This window comes from Setaria italica, chromosome II (assembly GCF_000263155.2).
Source record: "Setaria italica strain Yugu1 chromosome II, Setaria_italica_v2.0, whole genome shotgun sequence".
NCBI classification, from domain to species: Eukaryota; Viridiplantae; Streptophyta; class Magnoliopsida; order Poales; family Poaceae; genus Setaria; species Setaria italica.
Genome location: NC_028451.1, coordinates 720,080 through 731,923, shown reverse-complemented (window position 1 = coordinate 731,923; position 11,844 = coordinate 720,080). Strand labels below are relative to the sequence as shown.

Genomic DNA, 11,844 nt, shown 5'->3' with positions numbered 1-11,844 from the left:
GTGCCGCAGTTCGCGTCAAGCTTTCGAGCTCCAGGACATTGGCAAGGTGCGCCACCGCGCAGCTCAGTCAGACCAGCCGCCTCCTCGGGCCCGCCCCACCGGCCGGGATCCGCCCTTGACTGGGGCTCCGCCGATCTACGCCGCCGGATCGGACTCCATCCTACACAGATCCGCCACCTTTGGAGCTCGGGGAAGAAATAGGTGAGAGGACTGTCTGCCAGAGCTCAGCGTAGGAAGAAACTGAGGACTTCCAAAAGTTCCACACCGTCAGCTCCAAACAGTCTTCCAGTTTGTTGGTTGATCACAATTGCAGCCTGACTGACATGAAGACTGTATATGGGACAAGTAGCATGCTAAGACTTCCTGGTATTGTTAAATGACATCAGGAAGAAGATAACAGTACAAGTACAACGGGTAGCAAACACTAGGATATATGTCATCAATATTTTTTTTTTACCAAAGAATAGCATTCCTAATTTTCTTGAAGCTAAATTAACTGCACAAATTTAGTTTCTATAAGCATAGATTTTTTTTATATAAACTGCACAACTCCTTAGGTTTTGTGAAATCAATAGCCCATAAACAATAGTATTCTGTTGACTTGATCTGTTAACGCAATAGTACTGTCCCGTAAAAAATGACTTTCTATGCAAAAACTCAATCAACTCCCATACAGTGCCGTTTATTTCCAAAAGAATGACAGTGTTTGAAGGACGGTACCTATAAAGTTACCAAAGAATGTACCAAACATGTGTTTGCAATAGAAACTTTGGAGCAGACTAGCAGAATATCAGTTTAAAACCAACACCTAGAATGGAAATTCTCAAGTCTCAAAGGTCAGGCCAAATTTGTTGCAAAACAAAAAATGGAAATGCTATGTCGTTTTCAGTCATTTTCTTAGTCACTTAAGTATATAGTGAAACAAACATAACTTTACCTCCAAACCTCTACTGGTATGTAACACCAGCGACAATCTTCTTATATCAGTACACAGCCTGAGCATATGAAATGTGCTGGGTCCAAAACTGTGTCCTTTGTTCATTATCTCCATGGTTAAGAACATAGTGTGAGGGAGCATTGTTATGTCTTCCATTGAGTATGGAACGTTACAATGTCCTGTCGATTCATAATAAGTTAGCAAAAAAAAGCATATGGCGAGGTTACCATACATCCAATATTTTCAAATAACTGATTGCCACACACGGAATCATTGTTGCATTTAAACATGCAAAACTGGCAAATTTATATTAAACATGCAAACACCCTGTAAATACACTTTAGTTTTTTAAGTTACTTCCCAACTACGAAACATGAGAATAAGAATACATACTGTGTGAGTACAAATTATATTTGTTCAAGTTCTAACCACCCTTTCTCATCAGTCATCACCCCAGGTCAAGTTCATATTCTCGTGACTAATTAACAGACTAGTGCACACTTGTAGTGTGTGAATTTCACGCTAGTTACTCCCTCACATTATACAAACATATAGATTCTATAAACTTCCTGATGTGAGCATAGCACAAAAAATGTCAATTTGCACCAGTATCCTCACATATCACTATTTCTAGGATAACTCTGTCAAACCCACATGATGCATGTACTAATTCCCAAATATCACATCCCTTGCTTAGGACACTTGTTTCAGTGTTGTGAACAGAAGCAATTCGTTCCACACTAAGACACAGTATTAACTATGAAACTTGGTTGGCCACGATGTTAAGGTGAAGCTGCTTTTCCTAAACTAAGGCTCTAAACTTTTACATGCCTGAAGTTCTAAACCTGCTAGCTATCTTCCAGGCATCAATTACTGTGGAGCTGGGGGATGGAAAACTTGCCCTATTCTGGACTGACAATTGGTTGGGCCAATCTTCCCCATGCATACTTGCTCCGGAGCTCTGCCAATTGGTCACGCCTAAGATCAGGAGAACCAGAACAGTAGCTGATGCACTGCTCCAGAAACAATGGATCAAAGATGTTGCCGGACGGTCTACAGTGAGGACCCTACACCGATATGTTCAGCTGTGGCACGCGGTCTCTGACATCCAGCTGCGACATGGAGTCGAGGACAGAATAACCTAGCGGTGGGAGAGCTCTGGGCTATACTCTGCGCGATCCGCTTACAAATCCTTCTTCTACGGCATCTGGAAAGCATGGGCTCCTCTCAAAATTAAATTCTTCATTTGGCTGGCCCTCCGGGAAAGGATCTGGACAGTAGCTCGTCGTAAGCGGCGTGGCCTCCAGAGCGATCATGCTTGCACACTCTGCAGCCAACAACCAGAAATGGCTGCGTACCTTCTTGTTCACTGCTGCTATGCACAACAGGTTTGGCTTGCTGTTGGTCAGCTGATAGGCGTTCCTCCGCCCCCCCCCCCCCCCCCCCCCGGCTGCAAATACTGCTCTGATGGACTGGTGGTTGTTGAAACGTGCGGGACTTAATAGCGGCAGGAGGAAGGGTATGGACTGCACCCTTATGCTTGTCTCATGGATGATTTGGAAGGAGCGTAACAATAGGGTTTTCAGTAAGGGATCGCCCAAGACGCCGCAACAGCTCACAGAGGAAATTTCATTGGAAGCTAGAGTGTGGTGCTCAGCAGAGGCAAAGTCCTTAGTAGACATAGGTTGGCCGGGGTGTACGGTGACTGCCCCATCCTAGCCGTCTTAACTCTATTGTCTAGGGTGTTTAGATCGAACATGTAATCGACTTATGTGATCACCCCCCGTGTGTGTGCGCCCGGTTGGCCCGCGTTGTAAAACTCCACTTATCTTCTTAATTGAATGATACGCAGCTCTCCTGTGTATTCTAGAAAAAAAAAAGTTCTTTCATCATATTGACTTAATTTTATCATCTGACTGTACTCCTACTCCTATGTATGCACTGGTAGTGGTAAGCACATCATCCACAAATCAGGATCAAAAGCTACACATTGCCCTTCCTACATCTTTGTTTCTGCTACTTTTGACCTCCACCTACTAAAGAGGCTTAATAATCCATGCCTATTCTAAATTACACATAAAAACTAAACAAATATTCTTGAACCCCCAAGTCAGATTTGTTGCAATAAAAGGTCGGTACTTGTTATTAAAGATGAGAAACTCACCTGCAGATAGAGGAGTGTGATATTAAGAATAAGGATGAACCGAAACTGCTGCAAGAGCTTCAGAACGCCACGATTGTCTCCAGAGTCATGTTCACAGTATACACGAAAGAAGTTTGTCTTCAGACGTTGCAGTTGTCCCAAACTGCCAAGCTGGACAGAGCTTGGATCATATGAATCCCTCCACTCCAGTAACACCAGCTGAGGGGCCGAAATGTTGGCTACTGGTTGGTTCTTGTTCTCGACAAAAGCATCCGGTCAATTTTAATTTCTCGAGTGCCGGAGCAACGACAGTGAGCTGCCGTAACCCTTCCAGACGCCACAGATCCACTTGCAGGAGAGATTCGGAGTGGATGATGAGCTTGTCCACGCCAAAGGCGTGACGGACACTGAGCTTTTGCAACCTTGGGCAGCGCTGCGAGGACACGACATCACCAAGCTCATCCGGGCCATGGAGTCGGACGCGGTGGAGCGTGAGCTTGATGAGGCGGGCGAATGTGCCGGAGAATGGCAGAGCGAGGCCTAGAAACCCCAGGTTGAGGTTAATCCCGGTGGCGTTCTCGAAGCAGGGCAGCTGAACAGCGCCTCTCTCCCCGGCTTCCTCCTCCTCCTCCTCCATCCCCGGAAACATGTTGTAGTAGCCAAGATCGCCAGAGAGGCGGCGCGCGGCCTCGGGTATCCAGGCCCCCAACGAATCGGGCGCGGAATCTGCGACGATGACGGAGATGCAGAGGAGGGGCGGGGGTGCGTCAGGGGTGAGGAGCACCTCGCGGATGCGGTGGCCATTGGTAGCGAGGTGGAAGTGGAGCTCCGGAAGGAGGGTCCAGACGCCGCGCCAGCGGTGGGAGAGGACGCTGGTCCGGGTCGCCTCGGCGGTGGTGTCGAGGCGCAGAAGGATGAGGACGTCGTCGGGGAGCGCGCTGAGGCGATCCTCTAAGGCGCCGGCACCGGTGGAGGATATATAGCTTCCCGCGCGTGGCGGCGATTCCGCTGCCGCCGCCGCCGCCGCCGCTGCGCGCCATGCGAGATCGGGGAGGAGTGATTTGGGTTCACACTGGGCCGTTTCATAAATACTCAGAGCCCCCAGATGAGATTACGGCCCATCATAGAATTTTTTTTGCTCGTCGTCCTAGCTAGAGCCCACCAAGTAGATAAGTCTGGGCCGGTTGCTGAGCGCAAGGACGTTATTTGAATTCTTTTTGTGAAAACGTAACTCCCTCGTACCACATTTTACAAGGCAAATGCACGTGATTTGAAAGTCGAATTTGCAATTCTTTTACCACGATTAATTTAGCGGTGTAGGTTTTACAGTGCAAAAAAGCGATAAATTGGATTCGAATAATACCTTTCTATGATCATGCTTCTGCTATAACGAACACCAAGCCGTTTATAAGATGAAACTAGCGATCCAAGCGCAATAAATAAATCATAATCATAAGTATGAAAAAAATGATATGGAAGAAATCATAATCATAAGTATGAAAAGATGATTGAGTTACTACAATTCATCTGTCGAAAGAGGAAGCTGCTTGAACTCCTGGTTCATGTCTTCATGAACAAAGAACCTACTCACACACACAACTCGGGGGAACTATTCGGCAACACACAAGACGAGCTTACAGGAAGTCAGCATTGTACATCACACACAAATCCCGTAACTTAACTCAAACAACATACTCCCAGGCGATGAATCAACGCAATGCTCCAAAACCATAAACCCACAGTTCAGCTGAAACCATAAACCCGCATGACCTGTCAATTAAGAGAATGCTGTTAACAAGAGAAACATCTATAATTCTGTATCAGTAATTAAGAAAAAAGGATCTGATGCAGTATCACTATAATGCGAAATGTCAAATGTGATATATTAAGTTTAGAATCTATTAACTTGGCATAAACAAATAGCAAGGATTGATACTTACAGAGGAACTAAAGAAGATACACTCAGAATTGACTTATGGATGAACAATCAATGGCCATCACCAAGCAGTATGCTATCATCAGAAAAGATTGTTATCTACACTGGAAGAGAGATGTTAGATCATTGTGGTCAGCCTTTAGACTAGCTCGGACCGCTCAGCAATTAACAGCGCCTCAAGTTCTTCTCTCCGTTTCTCCAGCTCCTGAAATACCATGCAGACATAAAGAAAATGCGGTGACCAACAGGTAGTGAAGACCCAGGACAATTATACTTGTACCATTTAGGATGTACGTTTAACTTTGAAACTAAGAGGAGCAATTTTGGCAGTATGCTATTCAATACAAAATTGCCTGGCTATGATCAACCAAAAAACATGGTTTGTATCCTCCTTTTCCTTTTTTGCAGGCTGCGTACTATCTTTTGGAAGAAGATGCAATTCTCTTGTGAATACACATTTCACTTGTCATACATGTTGAAATAGTTATAACTCGGTATTTTAACTTTAAGAAGCATAAACTTTATGAAACAGGGTGATCGGCTGTTTTGATGGAAAAGGGTTCACCCTTTTTAAATGTCAGGTTTCTATATTTCTAATGTGCTACACTTGGTTTTCAGCTACAGCTACAGATTCTCCTGAACCGTCCCACGGGAAGCAAACCAAGTAGGAAAAGAAAAATCTTATGGAACAGTGATGAACTGCATGGGGAAGATCGATCTAAGCCACAAGCAAATTTAGGCATGGGCTACATAAAGGGTGTCTTACAAACTGGGACATGGGTCAAAAACATGGAAAGTCCAGTCTCAGGATTCCATGCTGTCACAGCTAAAAGTATGAACCAAATACTTACATGCAGATCCTTGACTGCTTGCTCCCGTGATGTTGCTTTCTGCTGCCTAGAACGTTTTAGCACACCAATGCACAATATCCCCTACATATTCAAAGTTTTTTAGGTAAAAGATATCTGTGACAATGCAATAAAAGAATGCAATGTTGACCATCTATCTGTTCCATCGCACATTACAAGCTCATACTAGTATTTTGCTATGATAGACACAGCTGGTAGGGAGGACAATTTAATGAATAATCATGATGATATTTAGCATGTTTATATGAGAAATTTTCATCCTTTACAACAAGTATTCAACAGGTTCACAATGCTACACAGCTGATCAAATAAGATTGGTTAGTTAGTAGTTACTGTAATAATTTACCCAAAAAAACATGACTGAAAATTAAGAGGCACCAATGGCTCAATGTTCTTAAAGATTAGTCATCCATTTTACAGTGTTATGTCAAAAATTTCATTATTATTAAGGCAGCTACACAGACCGTTAACACACATGAATATCAAAATTCTCTCTTACCGAGATAACATAGACAGCTCCACATGAAAGAAGCATATAGCTGGCAATCTCCTGGAGCAAAATCAGATCATTCCTTTCAATACTTGGGTATGCCTTCGTCATGACAGCAACACTGCCAGGAACCAAAAGTAAAAGGACATCAAGAGAGGAACAGGCATGTAATTCAAATCAGCATGTGCAAGAATAATTAATAGGATTCTTCCCACGTGTCCCTGGGCACTGCTTGAAGGAAAGAAATTTAAAAATTTAAATGCTCATGATATCAGCACTTAGTGCTTGCATGTAATTGACACAAGCTTTTACTTTTCAGAGCCTGTAATGTGAACCTGAAGAGATCAATCTGCTCAATACCAGCTGGATAACAAGAGTATTACTCTGAATTAATGGTACAAACTCTTAATGGCAAAATTTCCATCCAGTATTCTCAAACATCGAACCAAATATGTACATGTAACATTATTCTTTCATTCATAATCACCCTCGTTGAAACTATGTTATATTTTGGAAAACCTAGATGAACCGGAGAGATGTTTCAGGCAAAGCCAAGATTACATTCCACATTTGGTTAACCAGAAAAGTATTCTTGCAACATTACATGATTACATGCTAACATAGACAAGAGAGGCCTGGACATGTGGGGATCACAATGCACTGACAGCGTAATAGAACTGCATGTAACTAACATTGATACATCACCTATGTATGTGGCATAAGAGAATATCAAAGTAATGTATGAAGATTAGAGTTGCTCATAGCTGATCTTAATACAACACTATTATGACCTTATCATCTCAAAGTAATGAATTATGATTATAGTTGATCATCAAACCTCATCCAGAGAAAGCATGTTTTGGCTTGATTTTATAAGTGGATAAATTTTTGTTACATGAAACCACCAACTGAACAATACAAATCAATGTATCACCATCACATCTACAATTTTCTCTAATCTCTGTTTTCGTTTTATCACTTGCAAAAAAAGAATAACAAATGTGTCCTGCCATATCTAAGGTAATACTATCTGGATGGGCACCAAGCATAAGCGATTCACTCAACTGTACATCCAAATAAATATGCACAGATTGAGTACTGAGTTCTGGAAACAAAGTTAAAGGACAAGTGAAATATATGCTCATCCAGAATACTTACAAGATCTGTAGCATTCCCCGTGCAGGCCAGTATTCAAATATCTGATTACATAAAAAAGAAAAACGTGACTAAACCATCAAGCCAGTTAAATTATCAAAATATACTAAGCTAACCTCAACAAACTCAATTTGGCACAGTATTCCAAAACAAATGGGCAGTGTAATAAATTTTATTTACTGAAACAGTTAAAGGACATTACGAAAAAAATAACATCAGAACAGAACAAATGAACACCTAAACTTTCAAAACTATCTTTACTGCTAAACATGATAATTGCCTAAAATGAAGTGAAACATTGGGCATCCATATGCCACAAGTCCACGGATGCTCCACGATACCAAGAAAATAGTGTGTAGGTTGAACACCATAGCACGGCTTACAAACCGAACCAGAGCCAGTCAGATGTTGTGCTAGATATACAAATCAGGCATCTCCATAAACGGATCAAATCATATATTGCAAATGTTAAATTACTGACAGATTTGTAAATTAACGAGTAAGGTAACTGAAAAGGACAGAAATGCTCATATCAAACACAGTAAGGAGACAATCAGACTGCAAGAAAGCTCGCTACAGTGGCGCAGACTACTGAGTGCCCCTCATTTGACTAAATCGGATGATATTATAAATCACATAACATTCCATAATCACTAAGATAGTGACCAATTAGGCTCTACTTTAATCACTCAGATAGTTTCGAAAACGACTGCACAACCAATTCGCTCTCTCTCACATTCCAAATCGAGAAACGGGGAGGAAGAGCGCAAACCTTCCAGAACTTCATGATGAATCCCCACTCGGTCTCGAGGACGCCGACGAAGAGCGAGAACACCACCGCGTAGCACCGGAAGATGCCCCCGAATATCTGGAACCCAACAACACACGCATTCCCCCGGATTCAGCTCGCCACCTCGCCAATCTCACGAATGCGGGAGTTGGTTGCACAGATAGGCTTACATCGGAGCCGGCGCGGAAGGCCTGGACCGCGGAGAGGACGTTGACGGCGACGCAGAGGAGCGCGGTGGCGGCCGTGGCGACGCTGAAGCAGCCGCAGACGATGAGGAGCGGGTCGGCGCCGGCGCGCGGGGGGCGGCACTGGCGGGGCGCGTCCCCGCCGCCGGCCTGCGGCGGGGACGAGGAGGAGGGCCCGGCGACGGCCGACGACGACGCGGAGGGCCCATTCGACATGGCTAGGGTTCGGGCTCGCGGAGTGCTTTCCGATCCCCCCTTGGGCGGCGAGGTGGGGTGGTGGGAGCGAGCGGGAGGGAAGAATCGAGAAGCGGGAGGAGCGAGGCGTGAGGTGGAAGCCGAAGCGTATCAAGCGGAGGGGAGCACCAAGCGCCCGTGGACTGCGCCCACGGACTCGTGTTGGTCCGGATCGTGGAGGTCTGCGGTGTTGGTAAACCTGGTGCAGGAAGCTAGGGTGCAGTGAGGATGGGCTTGTCAGAGCGTGCGTGGGGGCCAGACGCGATTCGACACGTGGCGTGGGGCACGTGACGTGAGCGAGCGAGCTCGTGTACGGTTGGTTCATCAGGAGTTGACCATTTTCTGCTCTGATTCGCACGAGTTTTGAGGTGCTTGCCTGACTTTTTGACATTTCAAAAGAAAAATGTGCTCACTCATGCTCCGTTTCAAAAGTAACATAACCGGAAAAACATGTGGTAAGGGTAAGCCCGACATATTTCGAGCAAGGAGTTTTTACGGCATGTTTGGGTGCTTGGCTAGAGTGTAGCTCTTGCATTGTCCCATTGAATGTTTCAGATGCTAATTAGGAGAACTAGGAAGTGTTTGGGAGGGGGGCTAAACTTTAGTCCCCCATTTTAACCAGATTTTAGCCCTTCTCATCCAAATACCTAGGTTAAACTGGAGGGGCTAAATTTTAACCCCCCATAATCCATTAGCCTCTCAAGGGATGCTAAAATGAACTAGAGGGGCTAAAAGTGGTCCCCCTCGTCCAAATTTCCACCCGTTACCCTCTCGCACCCCTTCTCTCTCCTCCCACTCCCGCACGCACGCCGCCATCAGATTCCCCCACTCCCATTCCTCTTCCACTCCCGTCTGGATCTCGCACCTCCGCCGCTCCCTTCCCTCACCGCGCCCCCTCCGCCGACGCGTATCCAAGGAGGAGATGAAGATAGCAACATGAATGCATTTCGAGATGAAATAGCTCATGCCTTGTACAATAGGTCATAAAAAATTGATTTCAATGTTGTAATGATAATGTATTTTTAGTTTCATTTTGTGGTTATTGGACATTGTAATAGACATAATATTTGCTTCTCCGTTTAATCAAGAGTGAAAGAGAAAGAGAAGAAGAGAGAGGAGAAGAATCAACAAGAAATGCATGCAGTGCGTTTGCGTGCATGCATGCGAGAACGGAGGGCCACGTGAAGCGTCCCCACATAAGTAGAGACTAAATGTGATGCAAATATCAGTCCCAGGAGGCTGATAACATATTTATTCGACAGATAATTCAGTTACCGTACAACTCCCGAGGGAGTGGGCGTGAGAGCCATGCAGCGATAAGAAGTAAATAAACAACAGCGGCTAACCAAGCTACTGCCAAAAGACAGCACTCAGGACTACACGGCAGCAGCAGCATCTTGGAAAGGCCAACACCACAGGCAGCGTTGGGTGCGGACACAACCTCTACTCAAGATCTTCTACGATGAAGTCAGGGTCTTCCTCTGTAGCAACGAAGCAAGGGTGAGTACAAACGTACTCAACAAGTCCAACCCCATCCACGGAGGGGGTTACAAACAAGTATATGCATAGGATACAACAAGGATAGGCTAGAGTTTATTTGCAACAAAGCTAAATTTTCAACACATGCATAGGTTCGTTTTCAAACAAATTTTTGTAAAGCTTTTCTTTAGTAACCGAGCAGGGAGTGGGGTTGATCCTAACAAAGGATCCAAGTTTTTATCGCTATCGGACTCCCCGTCCGCCATAGCGCACGGCACGACTGCCGGACTCTTCCAAAAATTTGACCCACACACACACACCATCCATGCCCAAGTGCTAGTTATGTGACCAAGCCGTAACTCGTCCAATATTGTGGACGCGGCTACCCGGATAGGTTTTAACTCTGCAGAGGTTGTACACTTTAACCACAAGTAGGGTACCGCAGCACGATCACCTTAGTGCCGGTGCGGATCCTAACAAAGCCATTACCCACCTTAGCTAAGACTGGCTAGCCCTCACGGAAGCACCCAAGGGGTTCACGGCTCATCCACGAGACCGTAACCGGGACCTAAGTCACCAAGATCTTATTTCTTTTCCATGGGCTCCCGTTGCTCACCAGCACCCCTAACGGCTAATAGTTCAGCTAGTGGGATTTATGCTAAGCCGTTGCCCATACAACGGTCGAGTGGTTGCACGATGGTGGAATTAGGCAAGATGACACATCAACTCGGTCCTTAATCATGACAAGATGGATATCTCCTGACATTGCTCAACCACCGAGGTACGAGCACCACATCCTAGCATCCCACACAAGGAATACCCATCCATCCTGTCTACACAACCTTTTTCCCCTGAACCCAGAAAGTCATTTTCCTCACACACACACGCACATTTATTTTCCGAAAACATCATTGTAGTGGTGATTGTATTTAAGTAGTAATTTCCTAAGCATTCTAGCGGTGGCTATCGACCAAATAGAGCGAATCATATTTAGAGACAACCATAGGATAACAAGGAATGTTCATAACAATCAAGGGGTGGTTATCCAACCATGTCTTGCGATGAAACAATATGCATTTTGTAAAACAGGCCAATAGGTTGTGTTTGAAAAACTAGGTATTAAGTATGCATCAAAGGGTGAGATTGGACTTGCCGTCTTCAAAGCCTTCCGGGAGTTCCGGCTCGTGCTGCTGGTCCTCGGGCTCGGGCTCACGGTCAAACTTCTCCTCGGGCTCCTCCTCGGGCAAACCGCGATCTACGTCACACACAAACGGACACAGAAATAAATAAAAGAAAGATCGGTTTTTAACCGTGAGTTCCGAACAGAAAACGCGAACGGAAAATAGGTAGAAAGATTATTTCTGGGAAATTTAGATATGGATCGGCGAAAGTATTCCAGAGGATGATGTGGTGAAATTTGGGATTAATTGGAGGAAGTTTGGCACATGAAATGACGGGTTAAACATGAGTTAGGGGCTTAAACGGAGGTTTAGGACTGATTGATAATAAACCAGGGACATATTTGTGAATACTTTTGGAGGTGGAGGGGCTTATTCGCGAATAGCTTTATGAGAGTGGTGGGAGGACCTGTTCGTAATTTGGGAAAAAGTGGGGGTCAGATCGGAA

At 44.9% G+C, this 11,844-nt stretch overlaps 1 protein-coding gene across 1 annotated transcript; it reads right to left on the bottom strand.

The window, feature by feature from the left end:
- Window positions 1-4,548: 4,548 nt before the first annotated feature.
- Window positions 4,549-8,854, bottom strand: LOC101752633. Its single transcript, XM_004955306.2, has 7 exons — window positions 8,491-8,854; window positions 8,303-8,398; window positions 7,534-7,574; window positions 6,385-6,496; window positions 5,868-5,948; window positions 5,021-5,221; window positions 4,549-4,850 (listed from the first exon to the last, which is right to left on the bottom strand). Exons 1-6 carry the CDS (start codon window positions 8,719-8,721, stop codon window positions 5,156-5,158), a joined length of 627 nt encoding a protein of 208 aa, XP_004955363.1. The 5' UTR covers window positions 8,722-8,854; the 3' UTR covers window positions 4,549-4,850; window positions 5,021-5,155.
- Window positions 8,855-11,844: the final 2,990 nt, after the last annotated feature.